Source organism: Pelophylax lessonae (genome assembly GCF_965119305.1).
Source record: "Pelophylax lessonae genome assembly, chromosome: 9".
NCBI classification, from domain to species: domain Eukaryota; kingdom Metazoa; phylum Chordata; class Amphibia; order Anura; family Ranidae; genus Pelophylax; species Pelophylax lessonae.
Window position 1 is genome coordinate 881,628 of NC_138776.1, and position 21,506 is coordinate 903,133.

The 21,506-nt window shown below is 53.4% G+C and overlaps 2 protein-coding genes across 3 annotated transcripts in view; one reads left to right on the forward strand and one right to left on the reverse strand.

Annotated features, from left to right (window-relative positions):
* Nucleotides 1–21,506, reverse strand: part of MRPL51 (mitochondrial ribosomal protein L51) — a 156,787-nt gene that overhangs the window by 124,646 nt on the left and 10,635 nt on the right. The window lies entirely within an intron of this gene.
* Nucleotides 1–21,506, forward strand: part of USP5 (ubiquitin specific peptidase 5) — a 70,705-nt gene that overhangs the window by 30,059 nt on the left and 19,140 nt on the right. For both annotated transcript variants that reach the window (XM_082269157.1, XM_082269158.1), the window contains exons 9-14: nucleotides 2,895–2,966; nucleotides 5,783–5,864; nucleotides 13,301–13,426; nucleotides 15,621–15,774; nucleotides 17,537–17,711; nucleotides 17,804–17,892. In XM_082269157.1, the coding sequence (XP_082125283.1) occupies nucleotides 2,895–2,966; nucleotides 5,783–5,864; nucleotides 13,301–13,426; nucleotides 15,621–15,774; nucleotides 17,537–17,711; nucleotides 17,804–17,892 (698 nt within the window). The remainder of the gene's footprint in view (nucleotides 1–2,894; nucleotides 2,967–5,782; nucleotides 5,865–13,300; nucleotides 13,427–15,620; nucleotides 15,775–17,536; nucleotides 17,712–17,803; nucleotides 17,893–21,506) is intronic.

Genomic DNA, 21,506 nt, shown 5'->3' on the forward strand with positions numbered 1-21,506 from the left:
CATCCTGCTTTACAGTCGCTGGCTTTGATGGCCTGGATGTTGAAAGCCAGGTGCTGAAGGATAGAGGTTTGTCTGGGTCGGTGATTCCCACACTACTGAAGCTAGGAAGTTTACGTCTAGGAAGATCTGCCATCGTACATGGAAAATGTACATTTAGTGGTGTGAGTCGCTTGGTGTTCACCCTCGCTTTTTTTTTCGGTGTCCCGGGTCTTGACCTTCCTTTTTAATGGGGGGTTGAGCAGAAATTGGCCTTGAGTACCATTGAGGGTCAGGTATTGGCCTTGGCAGTCTTTCAACGACCTTTGGCCATGCGCTCCCTGGTGCTTACTTTTATTCAGGGGATTCGACATTTGACTCTTATCTCTGTGGTCCCCCACTACCGCCTTGGGATCTCAACTTGGTGCTTTCAGCTCTCCTGAAGCCTCCCTTTGAGAACATTCAGAAGATTCACCTGCTTAGGCGGTCTCAGAAGGTGGCCTTTTTGGTGGCTATCACCTCTGCATGCAGGGTGTTGGAATTGGTGGCGTTATCTTGTCTTTCCCATTGTTTGGTGATCCACAAGGATAAGGTGGTTCTTCGTCCCTGTCCTTTGTTCCTTCCAAAGGTCGTCTCTGATTCCATTTGAATGAGGACATTGTGTTGCCTTCCCTGTGTCCCAGGCCTAAACATTCTAAGGAAATTGCGTTGCATTCCCTGGATGTGGTTCTGGCAATGAGGGTGTACCTGGCAGCTACGGAGTGTTTTAGGAGGTCAGACTCACTATTTGTGCTTATGGATGGGCCTCGTAAAGGACTTTTTTTCCAAAAATTTTTGGTCTTTTTTTGTTTAGCAAAAATAAAACCCCCAGTGGTGATTACAACCAAAAGAAAGTTCTATTTGTGTGAAAAAAATGATAAAAATGTCATATGGGTACAGTGTTGCATGACCGCGCGATTGTCATTCAAAGTGTGATAGCGCTGAAAGCTGAGAATTAGCCTGCCATAACTTGGAAGTCATCGACAGCAGGTGCCCCCAATCAGAGACAGCAGGTGCCCCCCAATGAGAGTGGCCCACAACAGCAGGTGCCCCCCCCAATGAGAGTGGCCCACAACAGCAGGTGCCCCCCCCAATGAGAGTGGCCCACGACAGCAGGTGCCCCCCCAATGAGAGTGGCCCATGACAGCAGGTGCCCCCCCAATGAGAGTGGCCCACAACAGCAGGTGCCCCCCCAATGAGAGTGGCCCACAACAGCAGGTGCCCCCCCAATGAGAGTGGCCCACAACAGCAGGTGCCCCCCCAATGAGAGTGGCCCACGACAGCAGGTGCCCCCCCAATGAGAGTGGCCCACGACAGCAGGTGCCCCCCCCAATGAGAGTGGCCCACGACAGCAGGTGCCCCCCCCAATGAGAGTGGCCCACGACAGCAGGTGCCCCCCCCCAATGAGAGTGGCCCACGACAGCAGGTGCCCCCCCCCAATGAGAGTGGCCCACGACAGCAGGTGCCCCCCCCCAATGAGAGTGGCCCACGACAGCAGGTGCCCCCCCAATGAGAGTGGCCCACAACAGCAGGTGCCCCCCCAATGAGAGTGGCCCACAACAGCAGGTGCCCCCCCAATGAGAGTGGCCCACAACAGCAGGTGCCCCCCCAATGAGAGTGGCCCACAACAGCAGGTGCCCCCCCAATGAGAGTGGCCCACAACAGCAGGTGCCCCCCCAATGAGAGTGGCCCACAACAGCAGGTGACCCCCCCCAATGAGTGGCCCACGACAGCGGGTGACCCCCCCCCCCCCCAATGAGAGTGAATCACGACAGCGGGTGACCCCCCCCCAATGAGAGTGGCCCACAACAGCAGGTGACCCCCCCAGTGAGAGTGGCCCACAACAGCAGGTGACCCCCCCAGTGAGAGTGGCCCACGACAGCGGGTGACCCCCCCCCCCCCCCCCCATGAGTGGCCCACGACAGTAGGTTACCCCCCCTAATGAGAGTGGCCCAAGACAGCAGGTGACCCCCCCAATGAGAGTGGCCCACAACAGCAGGTGCCCCCCCAATGAGAGTGGCCCACAACAGCAGGTGCCCCCCCAATGAGAGTGGCCCACAACAGCAGGTGCCCCCCCAATGAGAGTGGCCCACAACAGCAGGTGACCCCCCCCAATGAGTGGCCCACGACAGCGGGTGACCCCCCCCCCCCAATGAGAGTGAATCACGACAGCGGGTGACCCCCCCCCCCAATGAGAGTGGCCCACAACAGCAGGTGACCCCCCCAGTGAGAGTGGCCCACAACAGCAGGTGACCCCCCCAGTGAGAGTGGCCCACGACAGTAGGTTACCCCCCCCTAATGAGAGTGGCCCAAGACAGCAGGTGACCCCCCCAATGAGAGTGGCCCAAAAAAGCAGATGACCCCCCAATGAGAGTGGCCCACGACAGCAGGTGACCCCCCCCCCCCCCAATGAGAGAGGCCCACGACAGCAGGTGACCCCCCCCCCCCCCAATGAGAGAGGCCCACGACAGCAGGTGACCCCCCCCCCCCCAATGAGAGAGGCCCACGACAGCAGGTGACCCCCCCCCCCCCAATGAGAGTGGCACACGACAGCAGGTGACCCCCCCCCCCCCCCATGAGTGCCCCCCCTTACATCAGGTGACCCCCAATGAGTGGCCCACGACTGCAGGTGACCCCCCCAATCAGAGACATCAGAGTGTCCCCCTTACATCAGGTGCCCCTCTTTAAAGTTAAAGTAGCACAGTGCTGAATAGCAAAAAATGGCCTGGGCGTGAAGGGGGAAAACCTTCCGGAGGTGAAGGGATTAGGACGGCCGCCATTGCTAATCGTCTTCTCGGCTGGCCGGTATTTCTTCTGGATTTTGGAATGAATTTCCTTTGAATGTTTCTGTGTGTAATATCAGCTTTGTGTTCCTGTAGGTATGTGGAATGCATGGAACATATATATCAGAAGGCCCCGACTGACCCAACACAGGATTTCAGCGCCCAAGTGTGAGTACAGACGGAGTACAAAGAACGCTGGTGTGCTGTAACCCTCACAAGCCTAAGGACTCTTCCACATGGGGCGCCTTCACTTCCAATCAGAGCGGGGCGGGTGACAGGTCCATGTCCACTCAGTATATGCAGAGTGGACAGACCCTCCTCTGCTCTATGGGCAGCTAGAAGTAATCGCACTCCGCTGTCTGTTTTACACCCGACTGCCTCTGATCTGGCCTGATCAAACGGGAGACGATGCACTCCATTTTTTTTTTTTTTTTTTTTTTAGCAGCCTGATTGGAACCGGAGGTAGGCGGGGTGTGATTGGAGCCGGAGGTAGGCGGGGTGTGATTGGAACCGGAGGTAGGCGGGGTGTGATTGGAGCCGGAGGTAGGCGGGGTGTGATTGGAGCCGGAAGGTAGGCGGGGTGTGATTGGAGCCGGAAGGTAGGCGGGGTGTGATTGGAGCCGGAAGGTAGGCGGGGTGTGATTGGAGCCGGAAGGTAGGCGGGGTGTGATTGGAGCCGGAAGGTAGGCGCGGTGTGATTGGAGCCGGAGGTAGGCGGGGTGTGATTGGAGCCGGAAGGTAGGCAGGGTGTGATTGGAGCCGGAAAATTAGGCGGGGTGTGATTGGAGCCGGAAGGTAGGCGCGGTGTGATTGGAGCCGGAAGGTAGGCGGGGTGTGATTGGAGCCGGAGGTAGGCGGGGTGTGATTGGAGCCGGAATATAGGCGGGGTGTGATTGGAGCCGGAAGGTAGGAGGGGTGTGATTGGAGCCGGAGGTAGGCGGGGTGTGATTGGAGCCGGAATATAGGCGGGGTGTGATTGGAGCCGGAAGGTAGGAGGGGTGTGATTGGAGCCGGAAGGTAGGCGGGGTGTGATTGGAGCCGGAAGGTAGGCGGGGTGTGATTGGAGCCGGAAGGTAGGCGGGGTGTGATTGGAGCCGGCGGTAGGCGGGGTGTGATTGGAGCCGGAGGTAGGCGGGGTGTGATTGGAGCCGGAGGTAGGCGGGGTGTGATTGGAGCCGGCGGTAGGCGGGGTGTGATTGGAGCCGGCGGTAGGCGGGGTGTGATTGGAGCCGGCGGTAGGCGGTGTGTGATTGGAGCCGGAGGTAGGCGGGTGTGATTGGATCTTCGGGGCCGAATTCCATTAGTAAACATGCTGCCTGCTTGTAGAATGTAGAAGAAGGCGGAGCTTTAAGGAATGAAGGAAGAAGATGGGGGCATTGGAGAGGGGGGGGGAGTTGCATGCAGAGGTCAGAGCTGAAGAGGGATGAAAGTCGGATGAGGAGAGAGGGGATACAGAGGGAAACAGCTGTGGAAAAAGGCTGAAATCTGCACTCATGTACATAGCGCACCCCTAAATTCTGTACTCTGTATGCAGCGCACCCCTAAATTCTGTACTCTGTATGCAGCGCACCCCTGAATTCTGTACTCTGTATGCAGCGCACCCCTGAATTCTGTACTCTGTATGCAGCGCACCCCTGAATTCTGTACTCTGTATGCAGCGCACCCCTGAATTCTGTACTCTGTATGCAGCGCACCCCTGAATTCTGTACTCTGTATGCAGCGCACCCCCTGAATTCTGTACTCTGTATGCAGCGCACCCCCTGAATTCTGTACTCTGTATGCAGCGCACCCTGAATTCTGCACTCTGTATTTAATGCACTCCTGGTATTTATTACCTCTTTACGACTCTTCCATTGTCAGTGAAATTTGAGGTGGTTTGGAGGGTGTGTGGGGGGGGGGTGAGTTTTTTGGGGGCCGTGGTTGGGTTCCTGCACCTATTTTCAGAGAAAAAAAAGCCCTGATTGTGGGAAATGACATCCAGGTGTCACTCCATGCAACGTGTCTGGGGAGGAGCTCCATGAATAATCCTATAATAATCTCAATGACAGGGGGGGGGTAATCCATGATGGAGGAGAGGGGGGGTAATCCATGACGGAGGAGGAGAGGGGGTAATCCATGACGGAGGAGAGGGGGTAATCCATGACGGAGGAGGAGAGGGGGTAATCCATGACGGAGGAGGAGGGGGGGCTAATCCATGACGGAGGAGGAGGGGGGGCTAATCCATGACGGAGGGGGGGCTAATCCATGACGGAGGAGGAGGGGGGGTAATCCATGACGGAGGAGGAGGGGGGGTAATCCATGACGGAGGAGGAGGGGGATGTAATCCATGACGGAGGAGGAGGAGGGGGGGGATAATCCATGACGGAGGAGGAGGAGGGGGGGGTAATCCATGACGGAGGAGGAGGGGGGATAATCCATGACGGAGGAGAAGGGGGGTAATCCATGATGGAGGAGGAGGGGGGGGATAATCCATGACGGAGGAGGAGGAGGGGGGTAATCCATGACGGAGGAGGGGGGTAATCCATGACGGAGGAGGAGGGGGGTAATCCATGACGGAGGAGGAGGAGGGGGGGTAATCCATGATGGAGGGGGGTAAACCATGATGGAGGAGGAGGGGGGGTAATCCATGACGGAGGGGGGGGGTAATCCATGACGGAGGAGGAGGGGGGGATAATCCATGACGGAGGAGGAGGGGGGGTAATCCATGACGGAGGAGGAGGGGGGTAATCCATGACGGAGGAGTAATCCATGGCGGAGGAGGAGGGGGTGGTAATCCATGACGGAGGAGGAGGGGGTGGTAATCCATGACGGAGGAGGAGGGGGGGTAATCCATGACGGAGGAGGAGGGGGGGGGTAATCCATGACGAAGGAGGAGGGGGGGTAATCCATGACGGAGGAGGGGGGGTAATCCATGACTGTGGTTGAAGTGGTAAGCGGACGTGTAATTACAATGAAGTAGACGCGGAATTTCTTGTTTACCGCAGAGCGAAACTCGGCCATGGATTGTTGTCTGGAGAATATTCAAAGCCAGCCGCTGAGCGGGAGGGGGATACACTGGATCAGAAGGTAAGTGTACAGCAGGTGACTACTTGCAGAAAATGTAACTGTAGATCCCCAGAGAGCGGGTTCCCAAATACCTTAGTTTGTCCTGCATGGATCTGTGTGTTAGTGCCTCTGGTGTGGTCCTGTGCCCTAAAATCTCTGGTGTGTCCATGCCTTGGGCTCTTCTGCGCAGCCCTGACCTCATAGACGCCGCCCTCCTCCCTGACCTCATAGACACCGCCCTCCTCCCTGGCCTCATAGACACCGCCCTCCTCCCTGACCTCATAGACACCGCCCTCCTCCCTGGCCTCATAGACACCGCCCTCCTCCCTGACCTCATAGACGCCGCCCTCCTCCCTGACCTCATAGACGCCGCCCTCCTCCCTGGCCTCATAGACACCGCCCTCCTCCCTGGCCTCATAGACACCGCCCTCCTCCCTGACCTCATAGACACCGCCCTCCTCCCTGACCTCATAGACGCCGCCCTCCTCCCTGACCTCATAGACGCCGCCCTCCTCCCTGACCTCATAGACGCCGCCCTCCTCCCTGGCCTCATAGACGCCGCCCTCCTCCCTGGCCTCATAGACGCTGTTATATTCTCCGTGTTGTGAGAGACACAGGACTCTGGTCTGGAACAACGGATGTTTTTTCAGGACTCACTGTACACTCCAACATGCATTACAGGACAGCTCTGTATATCAATACATCTCTTACATGTCTCTAAGATGGCCACTCTGCCCCTTGACCCTTGTCATCACTCCTGGGTGGAGCCAGCCTTAAAGTGACAGTACATGTGAAACCCTTCAGGTATAACACCTTCCATCCATCCCTAAAAAAAAAAAACAAAAAAAAACAAAACGAGAACAGGCATAAAACAGTAACTAATAATTGTCCCATACAGTCCTCCAACTCAGATTTACATGGCTTCTTCCGCGTCCGGATGTGAGAACAACCTCCAGGGACGCTACGGGGAGAACATGGCAGCGGATCACTTTCGGGGGGCCCGTCGAAAGTCTCGTAACCGGTCTTGCAGCTGAAACCGGTCAGGAGGGCGACAGCGTCGTTGAGGACGGGCACCCAGGGCCTCGGGGCCGGAGGAAGCAGGGCTGGCCGGAATGGACACCGGCGGGGCCAAGAGGGGATCCCCTAGCTCAGAGGGTGAACAAACCTCTGGACCAGGGCTGGAGGGCTCTGTTGGAGCTGAGTTCAAATGTTCAGAGTCCCCCCCCCAAGCATCAGTCTCAATGCCTCCTGATCCGGTAGGAGCAGATCCTTGAGACACTGGAGGTGCAGCCGATGTCAGGGATTCGGGCAGCTGAGAATGAGGACGCAATTGGTCCACATGCCGTCTGCAAATGGAACCATCTTCCAGTCAGACCCGATACATTTTGGGTCCCAAAGTCTCTGCGACGATAACAGGAAGCCAACGAGTGTTGGAAGCGCCATAAGATCGGGCCCATACCTTTTGCTGGGCTGTAAACCGGGGAATCTCGTCGTGTTTGACCCTCTTGTCTTGGGACTGCCGTACATGTTCCTGGACCGTTTGAGGGCGGAGCATGTCCAAAACAGTCCATGGCTTCTGCGGTGACAGGGACTGTTGTTTACTTGTAGCTACAGTAGCTTTGAAATAGCGTTTGAAGGTCTGTACAAACCTTTCTGCTTGACCATTTGTAGCCGGGTGGTAAGGTGCGGTCAACTTGTGTTTGATGTTGTGGGCAGTCAGGAAACCCTGAAACTCCTGGCTTGTGAATTGTGCACCGTTGTCTGTGACAATTTCTCTGGGGTATCCAAACTTAAGCAGCGAGATGTAACAGTATGGAAATCGTCACCTTAGTCGTTGGCTGGGTAACAGGAATGACCTCAGGCCACTTTGAATGGGCATCAATAATGATCAAAAAGGTGTGTCCTCTGATCGGGCCTGCAAAGTCCAAGTGTAGGCGAAACCAGGGAAGCGTGGGCCAAGTCCAGGGCTGGACGCACCCTCGAGGAGGATCTCTTGCAGTTTGTGCACATCCAGCACACGCATTCACATATGTCATGATATCGGAGTCTAGGTTCGGCCACCACACATAGCCTCGGGCCTTTTGTTTCATACATGTGCCCCCGGGATGACCAGTATGTAGCAAGTCCAGAATGTGTCTCCGGAGGGTCTGTGCAACGATCACTCGGTCTCCCCATAAAACACAGTTGCCAGCCACAGTTAATTCCAGACGCCTACGGAAGTAAGGTTCATAATCCTGTGTGACAGTTGCAGGCCAACCGTACCGTACCCAGGAGAGTATTGTCTTAAGGAAGGTATCCTTGGCTGTATGGGCTGCTACTTCCCCGGAAGACAAAAAGGACAGGCTGGTGTAACGACAACTCTTGACAGGTGGAGAAGAGTCTGTTAATGTCCTTGTCAGACGGGACATGGCGTCTGCATTAGCGTTGGCATCATGGCTGTGATACTGGATTTTGTAGCTATATGCTCCCAAGAATCGGGCATAGCGTTGAAGACGGGCCGCAGTCGTCTGGGAGATGCCTTTGTCAGGGCTAAAGATCTGAAGGAGTGGTTTATGATCAGTCAGTATGGTGAATTCCCTACCATACAGGTAAAGATGAAACTTCTTAATTGCCCATATGAGCGCCAGAGCCTCTTTGTCAATGTGAGAGTAATTGCTTTCTGCTTTTGTCAAGGACCTGGAGGCGAATGCCACTGGTTTCTCTGACCCATCTGGTAAAACGTGAGATAGTACAGCCCCTAGACCATAGGGTGAGGCATCACAAGCCAAGGTGAGAGGCCTTTGGAGGTCATAGTGCACGAGCATGCGTGACGCCAACAGCTTTCGCTTAGAAACTTCAAAAGCACGTTGGCATGCAGCCGACCAGTTCCATCTGGAGTGTGTCTCCAAAAGCTTGTTTAATGGAAACAAAGCGTGTGCTAGATCCGGCAGGAATTTGTGGTAATAGTTCAGCAAGCCCAGGTATGATCGCAGCTGTTGGACGTTGGTTGGGGCTGGAGCTTTTACTAAAGCATCAACTTTGGCTTCTGTGGTGTGTATACCCTCTGCATCCACAAGGTGGCCACAAAACTCCCATTTAGGTACCATGAATTGGCATTTCGCTAAGTTCACTTTTAGACCCTGCTCTTGGAGTCTCGCCAACACAAGCTCCACGTTACACTTGTGTTCCTGGTCCGTCAGGCCCGTGATGAGCATGTCATCTAACAGGCACTGTGTGAAAGGAATGTCCGCCAAAATCTCATCCATTTTGCATTGCCAAATGGCTGGGGTGGAGGCTACCCCAAACACCATCCGATTGTATTCATACAGTCCCTTGTGAGTGTTGATGGTTAGAAACTTGCGGGACGAAGGGTGGACCTCAAACTGTAAATAAGCTTGCCTGAGATCAAGCTTGGTGAACTTTTGACCTCCTGCAAGAGAGGCAAAAATGTCATCTACTCTGGGTAGGGGATACTGGTCTATCTCCAGTTGAGAATTTAGTGCCATGCGGAAATCGCCACAAATGCGTAAGTCCCCATTCGCTTTCTTTACTGGTACAACTGGTGATGCCCACTCGCTGTGCTCTACCTTTGAGATGACACCTTGTTCCTCCAGCCGGCTTAGTTCAGCTTCCACACCTGCTCGGAGTGCGAAAGGTACCGTCCGAGCTTTGAAGAACCTAGGCTGGGCATTGGGTTTCAGCCTGAGTCTCACACAGTCATGCTTTATTTTCCCCAAATGGTTATCAAAGACTTGTGGAAAATCGCTGTTTCAGGGATTCCACCCATCCCTCTTTATCTCCTGATGGGATGGTCACGGTGTTGCAGGGGTTAATGGTGATGTCTGGCATGCCAAAGTGAGCAATCCAGTCTCTCCCAAAAAGAGGGGGTTCCCCATGTTCTAGGATATACAATGGCATTCTCTTCGTCTGACCCTTGTAGGATACCTGTACTTTCACGTACCCCAGTGGGTGGAGTATCTGCTTTGAGTATGTCTGCAGTTTGATTGGTGTTGGACGGACAGTTGTTCGGATCAGAAGTTTTCTCCATTGTTTCTGGGTGATAACTGAAACTGCTGCTCCTGTGTCTACATCCATCTTGAGTTTCTTTCCTTCCACGGTTACCTCTACAGTCATTGCTGAGGGTGCTGAATGCATATGATGTATGTCCAATCTGTGGAGCACTTCCTCATCCTCTGATTCAGATGACGATGTATATCTTCCCACCATATATGCCTTTGTCCTGGTGTTCAGAGGTTGTTTATTTCGCACCTTCTTACTACGGCAGACTCGTTTCAGATGGCCTGCCTTACCACAATTATGACAGAGCTGATCCTTAAACCGGCAGACTTTGTGATCATGGTCTGTATTCCCACAACGGTAGCAAGCTGACTCCCGGCTTTGTGAGGGTCTATATTTCCAGTTTGCTGCAGTTTGCTTGACTGCTGTTCTGAAAACTTCCTCTTTAACCTCTTCCCTTCTACTCTGGGGGTTCAATGCCTCTGTATCTTTCACAGCCATTTCCATCACTGAAGCTATCTCAATTGCCTTTGTAAGGGTAAGGTCTTTCTCTGTTAACAGTCTCTTTTGGCTAGACTCACTATTCAGTCCCATGACAAACTTATCCCTCAGTGCAGTCGGTAAATACTCCTCAAAAGAACAGGTTGAGGCTAGTCTGCGAAGGGCGAGCACATAAGCCTTAATATCTTCACCTGGCTGCTGCTGCCGCTGATAGAACCAGAATCTTTCCACAATCTCTAGTGGGTTCGGCTGGAAGTGATTCCCTAACAGTGTCAGGAGCTCTGCCAAAGTCTTAGTTGCTGGTTTTTCAGGGAAAAGGAGATCCCTAAGAGTGTCATATGTCCTAGCACCAACCACTGTCAGAAATACTGCTACTTGCCTGTCGCCTGGGATGGCATTTGCACCAAAATACTGTTCCAGTCTCTCAACCCAGGAACTCCAGCATGTCTGTTCTCCATCAAATTCACGTAATGTCCCGATCAATGACATTTTCCTGCTGAGCTCTGTGGGTGTTTGTATCCAGGTGACAATCCAGAGTTTTTTTTCCTTCTTTTCTTTTCTCACACGGATAGTAACCTTGTAAATCCCATCCTCGTCACCACTGTTATATTCTCCGTGTTGTGAGAGACACAGGACTCTGATCTGGAACAACGGATGTTTATTCAGGACTCACTGTACACTACAACATGCATTACAGGACAGCTCGGTATATATCAATGCATCTCTTACATGTGTCTAAGATGGCCATTCTGCCCCTTGACCCTTGTCATCACTCCTGGGTGGAGCCAGCCTTAAAGTAACAGTACATGTGAAACCCTTCAGGGATAACAGACGCCACCCTCCTCCCTGGCCTCCTGGACGCCGCCCTCCTCCCTGGCCTCCTAGACGCCACCTTCCTCCCTGGCCTCGTAGACGCCGCCCTGCTCCCTGGCCTCGTAGACGCCGCCCTGCTCCCTGGCCTCGTAGACGCCGCCCTGCTCCCTGGCCTCGTAGACGCCGCCCTGCTCCCTGGCCTCGTAGACGCCGCCCTGCTCCCTGACCTCGTAGACGCCGCCCTGCTCCCTGACCTCGTAGACGCCGCCCTGCTCCCTGACCTCGTAGACGCCGCCCTGCTCCCTGACCTCGTAGACGCCGCCCTGCTCCCTGGCCTCGTAGACGCCGCCCTGCTCCCTGGCCTCGTAGACGCCGCCCTGCTCCCTGGCCTCGTAGACGCCGCCCTGCTCCCTGGCCTCGTAGACGCCGCCCTGCTCCCTGGCCTCGTAGACGCCGCCCTGCTCCCTGGCCTCGTAGACGCCGCCCTGCTCCCTGGCCTCGTAGACGCCGCCCTGCTCCCTGGCCTCGTAGACGCCGCCCTGCTCCCTGGCCTCGTAGACGCCGCCCTGCTCCCTGGCCTCGTAGACGCCGCCCTGCTCCCTGGCCTCGTGGGCGCGGCTCAGCTGCCTGAGCTCGTGGGCGCGGCTCAGCTCCCTGGCCTCGTAGGCTCCGTGCCCTGGCTGGACTGGTGCGCAGCCATACCCAAACTGTTTCCACAAAGTTGGGAGCATGACATTTTCCAAAATGTCTTGGTATGCTGACACCTTAAGAGTTCCCTTCACTGGAACTAAGGGGGCAAGCCCAACCTCTGAAAAACACCCCCCACACCATAATCCCCCCTCCAACAAATTATTTGGACCAGTGCACAAAGCAAGGTCCATAAAGACATGGATGAGAGAGTTTGGGGTGGAGGAACTTGACTGTCCTGCACAGAGTCCTGACCTCAACCCAATAGAACACCTTTGGGACGAAGAAGAGCGGAGACTGTGAGCCAGGCCTTCTCATCCAGCATCAGTGCCTGACCTCACAAATGCGCTTCTGGAAGAATGGTGAAACATTCCCATAGACACTCCTAAACCTTGTGGACAGCCTTCCCAGAAGAGTTGAAGCTGTTATAGCTGCAAAGGGCGGGGCCAACTCAATATTGAACCCTACGGACTAAGACTGGGATGCCATTAAAGTTCATGTGTGTGTAAAGGCCGGCGTCCCAGTACTTTTGGCAATATAGTGTGAGTGTGAATGTTGTATCCATGTATGTGTAAATGAAGTGTGTAAAGGGGGCGGAGTCTTCATATTCCCTGATCTCTGTACCTCCATCCCTGGTATGTGTGCCGGGGATGTCTCTGCTGTATGTATATCCTAGTCTGCTTCTCTTTGCCCCGCCTCTTTCTGCCCCGCCTACATCTCCGCCTCTTTCTGCCCAGCCTACATCTCCGCCTCTTTCTGCCTGGCCTACATACCCGCCTCTTTCTGCCCCGCCTACATACCCACCTCTGTTTGCCCTGGCTACATCTCCGCCTCTTTCTGCCCTGCCTCGCCTACATCTCCGCCTCTTTCTGCCCGGCCTACATCTCCGCCTCTTTCTGCCCCGCTTAAATCTCCGCCTATTTCTGCCCCGCCAAAATCTCTGCCTCTTTCTGCCCCGCCTACTTCCCTGCCTCTTTCTGCCCCGCCTACTTCCCTGCCTCTTTCTGCCCCGCCTACATCTCTGCCTCTTTCTGCCCAGCCTACATCTCTGCCTCTTTCTGCCCCGCCTACATCTCTGCCCCGCCTACATCTCTGCCCCGCCTACATCTCTGCCCCGCCTACATCTCTGCCCCGCCTACATCTCTGCCCCGCCTACATCTCTGCCCCGCCTACATCTCTGCCCCGCCTACATCTCTGCCCCGCCTACATCTCTGCCCCGCCTACATCTTTGCCTCTTTCTGCCCCGCCTACATCTTTGCCTCTTTCTGCCCCGCCTACATCTTTGCCTCTTTCTGCCCCGCCTACATCTTTGCCTCTTTCTGCCCCGCCTACATCTTTGCCTCTTTCTGCCCCGCCTACATCTTTGCCTCTTTCTGCCCCGCCTACATCTCTGCCTCTTTCTGCCCCGCCTACATCTCTGCCTCTTTTTGCCCAGCCTAAATCTCCGCCTCTTTCTGCAGGGCATACAGGAGGGAATTGCACCGCGGATGTTCAAGTCACTTATCGGCAAAGGACACCCCGAATTTTCAACCAACCGTCAGCAGGATGCCCAGGAGTACTTCCTGCACTTTATCAACATGGTGGAGGTATTGTAGGGGGTCTGGGATGGGGTCATACTCCATTGTAAGGGGTCTGGGATGGGGTCATACTCCATTGTAAGGGGTCTGGGATGGGGTCATACTCCATTGTAGGGGTCTGGGATGGGGGTCATACTCCATTGTAGGGGGTCTGGGATGGGGTCATACTCCATTGTAGGGGGTCTGGGATGGGGTCATACTCCATTGTAGGGGGTCTGGGATGGGGTCATACTCCATTGTAGGGGGTCTGGGATGGGGTCATACTCCATTGTAGGGGGTCTGGGATGAGGTCATACTCCATTGTAGGGGGTCTGGGATGGGGTCATACTCCATTGTAGGGGGTCTGGGATGGGGTCATACTCCATTGTAGGGGGTCTGGGATGGGGTCATACTCCATTGTAGGGGGTCTGGGATGAGGTCATACTCCATTGTAGGGGGTTTGGGTTGCGGTCACACTACTCTCCAGGCCCCCACGCTCTAACACTAACCTATTTAGTCCTGTAAGGAAGGAATCGCTATACTTGCCTTTTCTGCAGCTGCTCCGGAGCCCAGCGTGGGAGCGGAGCGGCTGAGAGCCAAGCGTGGGTGCGGGAGCGGCTGAGAGCCCAGCGTGGGAGCAGAGCGTCTGACAGGTCAGCGTGGGGGCGGAGCGTCTGACAGGTCAGCGTGGGGGCGGAGCGTCTGACAGGTCAGCGTTGGGGCGGAGCGTCTGACAGGTCAGCGTTGGGGCGGAGCGTCTGACAGGTCAGCGTTGGGGCGGAGCGTCTGACAGGTCAGCGTGGGGGCGGAGCGTCTGACAGGTCAGCGTGGGGGCGGAGCGTCTGACAGGTCAGCGTGGGGGCGGAGCGTCTGACAGGTCAGCGTGGGGGCGGAGCGTCTGACAGGTCAGCGTGGGGGCGGAGCGTCTGACAGGTCAGCGTGGGGGCGGAGCGTCTGACAGGTCAGCGTGGGGGCGGAGCGTCTGACAGGTCAGCGTGGGGGCGGAGCGTCTGACAGGTCAGCGTGGGGGCGGAGCGTCTGACAGGTCAGCGTGGGGGCGGAGCGTCTGACAGGTCAGCGTGGGGGCGGAGCGTCTGACAGGTCAGCGTGGGGGCGGAGCGTCTGACAGGTGAGCGTGGGGGCGGAGCGTCTGACAGGTGAGCGTGGGGGCGGAGCGTCTGACAGGTGAGCGTGGGGGCGGAGCGTCTGACAGGTGAGCGTGGGGGCGGAGCGTCTGACAGGTGAGCGTGGGGGCGGAGCGTCTGACAGGTGAGCGTGGGGGCGGAGCGTCTGACAGGTGAGCGTGGGGGCGGAGCGTCTGACAGGTGAGCGTGGGGGCGGAGCGGCTGACAGGTGAGCGTGGGGGCGGAGCGGCTGACAGGTGAGCGTGGGGGCGGAGCGGCTGACAGGTGAGCGTGGGGGCGGAGCGGCTGACAGGTGAGCGTGGGGGCGGAGCGGCTGACAGGTGAGCGTGGGGGCGGAGCGGCTGACAGGTGAGCGTGGGGGCGGAGCGGCTGACAGGTGAGCGTGGGGGCGGAGCGGCTGACAGGTGAGCGTGGGGGCGGAGCGGCTGACAGGTGAGCGTGGGGGCGGAGCGGCTGACAGGTGAGCGTGGGGGCGGAGCGTCTGACTGCTCAGCGTGGTGGGCGGAGCGTCTGACAGGTCAGCGTGGGGGCGGAGCGTCTGACTGCTCAGCGTGGGGGCGGAGCGGCTGCAGTAAAGGCATGTATAGGGATTTCCTCCTTACAGGATACAGAGGGGAGTGTTGGAGCGCCGAGGTCTGGAGATGGAAAGATTTTATTATTAGGGAGAACTTCCCCTACATCGAGGTATAAAATGCTCCCCGGGGCCCCGCTCTGTGAGTCTATGGAATGTGGCTCCCTGAACTCACACAGCTCAGGAGTGAGCATGCACTGTGTGCCCCCATAGCAAGGTGGGGGAGGGGGGGTACATGGAGAAGAGACGGGGCAGCAGGGTGGCTCTAAGTGATAATAGACCGCCTCCATCAGATGTGAGGTCACCGGTCAGGGAGGAATGGAGGACTATAGACTGGATCAGTACCGACCCAAACTTCCCACATCCCACCATCCCCCACCACTCAGCCTCTGCCATGGTGTGCTGGGACTGGTAGTTCCTCAGCTTTCCACCCCAGCAATAAATCCCCCCTCCCCCCTTCCCACCTTCCATCTCTCTGATTGGTGAAAACTGTCGTCTTTTCCTGCAGAGAAACTGCCGCAGCTCAACCAATCCCAACGAAGTTTTCCGTTTTCTGGTGGAGGAGAAGATTAAATGTTTGGCATCTCAGAAGGTGAAATACACCCAGAGGGTGGAATATATCCTGCAGCTTCCGGTGCCCATGGAGGCCGCATTAAATAAAGGTGAGTGTAGGGAGCGTAGGGATCGGAGTCATTGTCCCTGCATGGAGGCCGGAATACTTGGGGACCAATTTATAATACATTGTATTTTTTATAGAATGTGTGACCCCCCCATGGGTTGTTATACAAGGTGGGGGGGTCACATAGACTTTCAGTTTATGTTACATATACCATTGGAGGTGTTTTACAGTATGTGACAAAAGTAAGTACACCCCTCCCATGTGACAACACTGAAGAAATGAGACTTTGCTACAATGTAAAGTAGTGAGTGTACAGCTTGTATAACAGTGTAAATTTACTGTCCCCTCAAAATAACTCAACACACAGCCATTAATGTCTAAACCACTGGCAACAAAAGTCAGTACACCCCTAAGTGACAACACACAGCCATTAATGTCTAAACCGCTGGCAACAAAAGTCAGTACACCCCTAAGTGACAATCTCCAAATTGGGCCCAATTAGCCATTTCCCCTCCCCGGTGTCATGTGACTCGTTAGTGTTACAAGGTCTCAGGTGTGAATGGGGGCAGGTGTGTTATATTTGGTGTTATCGCTCTCACTCTCTCATACTGGTCACTGGAAGTTCATCATGGCACCTCATGGCAAAGAACTCTCTGAGGATCTGAAAAAAAGAATTGTTGCTCTACATAAAGATGGCCTAGGCTATAAGAAGATTGCCAAGACCCTGAAACTGAGCTGCAGCACGGTGGCCAAGACCATACAGCGGTATAACAGGACAGGTTCCACTCAGAACAGGACTCACCATGGTCCACCAAAGAAGTTGAGTGCCGTGCTCAGCGTCATATCCAGAGGTTGTCTTTGGGAAATAGACGTATGAGTGCTGCCAGCATTGCTGCAGAGGTTGAAGGGGTGGGGGAGGGGTCACCCTGTCAGTGCTCAGACCATACGCCGCACACTGCATCAAATTGGTCTGCATGGCTGTCATCCCAGAAGGAAGCCTCTTCTAAAGATGATGGACAAGAAAGCCCACAAACAGTTTGCTGAAGACAAGCAGACTAAGGACATGGATTACTGGAACCATCTCCTGTGCTCTGATGAGACCAAGATAAACTTATTTGGTGTCAGATGGTGTCAGGCGTGTGTGGGGGCAACCAGGTGAGGAGTACAAAGACAAGTGTGTCTTCCTACAGTCAAGCATGGTGGTGGGAGTGTCATGGTCTGGGGCTGCATGAGTGCTGCCGGCACTGGGGAGCTACAGATCATTGAGGGAACCATGAATGCCAACATGTACTGTGACATACTGAAGCAGAGAATGATCCCCTCCCTTCAGAGACTGGGGGGCAGGGTAATATTCCAACATAACGACCCCAAACACCTACAAGATGACCACTGCCTTGCTAAAGAAGCTGAGGGTAAAGGTGATGGACTGGCCAAGCATGTCTCCAGACCTAAACCCTATTGAGCATCTGTGGGGGATCCTCAAACAGAAGGTGGAGGAGGGGAAGGTCTCTAACATCCACCAGCTCTGTGATGTCATCATGGAGGAGGGGAAGAGGACTCCAGTGACAACCTGTGAAGCTCTGGTGACCTCCATGCCCAAGAGGGTTAAGGCAGTGCTGGAAAATAATGGCGGCCACACAAAATATTGACACTTTGGGCCCAATTTGCCTTTACTGTTCAGGATAAAAAAAAAAAAAAAAAAAAGGTTTGGTGAGGATTTTTACCGCTTTGTTGCTCTTTAGAAATATTCGCTCGTCTTACAGATCTGTTCTCTAAGGATTTGTTTTACTCTTTCTATCACACAGAGGAACTGGTCGCCTATGAGCAGGCCAGGCTGCAGGCAGAGCAGGATCACCGCCCCCCTCCGGAGTTGGTACGAGCCCGGATCCCCTTCACCTGCTGCCTCGAGGCCTTTGCAGCCCCAGAACAGCTGGACGAGTTTTGGAGCGCCGCCCTGCAGGCCAAATCTTCAGCACTTAAGTAAGAGGACTCAAAAAGCTCCGTATTGTGCGGATAGAAGATTATCTTTATTTATTTGGTTTTTCATCATTTATTTCTGTCTCTCCTCACAGGACGTCACGATTTGCCTCCTTTCCCGATTATCTTGTAATTCAGATAAAGAAATTCACATTTGGTCTGGACTGGGTACCTAAGAAGTTGGGTAAGGATGGTGATGGCGGGGTGAATGTCATCCACATTATTAACCACTTCACCTCCAAAAGATTTACTACAGGATCAGGCCATTTTTTTGCGATACGGCACTGCATTACTTTAACTGACAATTGCGCAGTCGTGCGACACTGTACCCTCAAATAGAGATTTCTTTTGGTGGAATTTTATCACCTCTGCGGCTTTTATTTTTTGCGCTATAAACAAAAAAAAAAGTGACAATTTTGAAAAAAAAATATACCGTATTTTTTACTTTTCTGCTATAAAACATCAACTCAAAAAAAATTAAAAAAAATCAAATAGTGGTAATAAAAAGATACATTTAGGGCAATATGTATTCTGCTACATATTTTTGTTTAAAAAAAAAAATTCTCAATAAGTATATATTGATTAGTTCTAGCGCCTGCAAACTATGGGATATAGTTATGTAGTCTTTATTTTAAATTCTTTTTATACTGGTAATGGCAGCAATCAGCGACTTATAGCCGGACTGCCTTATTGCGGCGGACATTCTGACACTAACTGACACTTTTTACACTTAGTGGAAACCAGTGGGATTAACCACTTGCCGACTGCCGCATGACTATTTACGTCAGCAGTCAGCCCCTCACAGGCAAAGTGACATAGGACTACGTCGCTAGCCTGTGAGGCTGTAGGGGGTGAGCGCGTGCCGCCTGAGGCGCGTTCCAGCCCCCGCTCGCTCCCTTGCATGTCCGCCGGTCACTCGCAATCGTCCGGTACAGAGGGAGAAAGGCAGGCGGATGATGTAAACAAAGCCACCTGTCATTCTCCCTGGTGTAACTGCAGAGATCATACTGCTATGTAGGATCGTATGTCTCTGTGGTTACATCACAAGCCACGCCCCTTTACAGTTAGAATCACGCCCCTAGGGATACACTTAACCCCTCCTTCTCCAATAAAGTTAACCCCTTCCCTGCCAGTGTCAGTACAGTAACAGTGCATATTTATAGCACTGATTACTGTAGTGATGTCACTGGTTCCCCCAAAAATGTCAGTCAAGGGTCCGATCTGTCCGCCGCAATGTCGCAGTCCCGCAAAATAAATCGCAGATCGCCGCCATTACGCGTTGAAAAAATAAAACAACAAAAATGACAAAAATCTTTCACTTTGTTAGTAAACGCAATAACTTTTGCGCAAACCAATCAAAATACACTTATTGTGATTTTTTTTTTTTTTTTTACCAAACGTAGCAGAAAACAAATTGGCCTAAAATGTTAAATAATTTTTGATTTTTACATTTTTTTTGGGGGAATTTCATATAAAAAAATGTGAAAAATATTGTAATTTTTGCAAAATTGATGGTTTTTTTTTTTTGTTTATAGCGCATGATCAAAAAATCGCACAGGAGATCAAATGCCACCAAAAGAAAGCTCTGTTTATGGGACATAAACGACACTGTACCTAAATTTTATTTAGGTACAGTGTCGCACGACCGCGCAATTGTCCTTTAAAAGTCACGCAGTGCCGAATCGCAAAATAGGGCCTGGTCAGGAAGAGGGTAAAATCTTCCGGGGCTTAAGTGGTTAATACAGTGATCAGAACTAACAAGATGCACCGTCACTGTACTAATGACACTGGCAGGGAAGGAGTTAACCGGGCTAATCAAGGGTTAAATGTGTGCCTAGCCAGTGTTTGTGTACTGTGCGGTGCTTTTACTAAGGCAAGTAATGGATTTTATTCCCTGCTTTGCCTTGTTTACATAGGCAGGGCTCTGTTCTGTGTAAATTCCGGGTGATCGGCGGGGGCTCGCGGCAAACGATTGGCCGGCACCCAGTGATTGACATCTGTGGTGTATAATCGCAGCACAGCGGCGAGCGTGCTCCCCCTACCCGTTTGTTCCAGATCACATGATAGGTCTGTGATCTGGAGCAGCAGAGCCGCCTTCCCGCTGTATATCTACTATACGGTCGGCAAGCGGGTAAAGGCAGCTTGATGCTTGGGGCCAGTGACAGCCAGGCAACTAGCATTTGCAGGATGAGAGGTCAGCAGTGGCAGCTTCCTTCATGTTTCCTTTAGAGGCGCTGGGGGAGATTTACTAATCCTGGAGCACTCAGAATCTGGTGCAGCCGTGCATGGCAGCCAATCAGCTTCTAACTTCAGCTCCTTCTGTAAAACCTGGAAGCTGATTGGTTCCAATGCAGAGCTGCACCAGATTTTGCACTCTCCACTATTAGTACAGTGAGGGGAAAAAGTATGTGACCCCCTGCAGATTTTGTACGTTCGCCCGCTGACAAAGAAATGAGCAGTCTGTAATTTTATTGGTCGGTTTATTTTACCAGTGAGAGACGGAATAACAACAAAAATATCCAGAAAAACGCATTTCATAAAAGTTATAAATTGATTTGCATTTAATGAGTGAAATAAGTATTTGATCCCCGACCAATCAGCAGATTTCTGGCTCCCAGGTGTCTTCTATACAGGTAACAAGCTGAGATTAGGAGGATTTTCTTATAGGGAGTGCTCCTAATCTCAGCTTGTTACCTGTATAGAAGACTCCTGTCCACAGAATCAACCAATCAGATTCCAATCTCTCCACCATGGCCAAGACCAAAGAGCTGTCCAAGGATGTCAGGGAGAAGATTGGAGACCTACACAAGGTTGGAATGGCTACAAGACCATCGCCAAGCAGCTTGGTGAGAGGTGACAACAGTTGGTTGGAAGAAACAGAAAATAACTGTCAGTCTCCTCAGTCTGGGGCTCCATGGAAGATCTCACCTCGTGGAGGTTCAATGATGATGGAGAACGGTGAGGAATCAGCCCAGAACTACACAGGAGAATCTTCTCAATGATCTCGTTTCCACTGAGCGGAACGGTTCGCGTCGGTACAGTTTGGAAGGGTTAGAATGGTCCGGTCTATTCAGGTGAGCGTTTCCACTGCAAGTCGGGCCACCAGGGACCATGCGGGGTTTACACCAAATGAGGTGTTTGTTTTGCTCTTTCATTTGATGTGAGCATTGATGGTTTCCTGTCCACCAATCAGTGGACTCTATCGTGTGACGCCAGTAGCTCCGCCCTAACCGTACCGTACCATTTCCTATGGCCCTACATCTGAAGCAGGACCAGGAATGGTGCGGTTTGGTTCGGTTGTATGGGCCACTTTCATAATGGAAACACTCAAAATAGCGTACCGAACCGAACCGACCCGCTCAGTGGAAACGAGGCAAATGATCTCAGCTGGGACCATCGTCACCAAGAAAACAATTGGTAACACACTACCCCATGGAGGACTGAAATCCTGCAGCACCCGCAAGGTCCCCCTGCTCAGGAAATCACATGGTACAGCCCGTCTGATGTCTGCTAATGAACATCTGAATGATTTAGAGGAGAACTGGGGGGAAGTGTTGTGGTCAGATGAGACCAAAATCGAGCTCTTTGGCATCAACTCGCCGTGTTTGGAGGAGGAGGATCCCAAGAACACCATCCCCCACCATCACACATGGGGGTGGAAACATTTATGCTTTGGGGGTGTTTTTCTGCTAAGGGGACAACTTCACCGCATCAAAGGGATGATGGGCGGGGCCATGTACCATCAAATCTTGGATGAGAACCTCCTTCCCTCAGCCAAGGGGGTCATGGATAGGAATT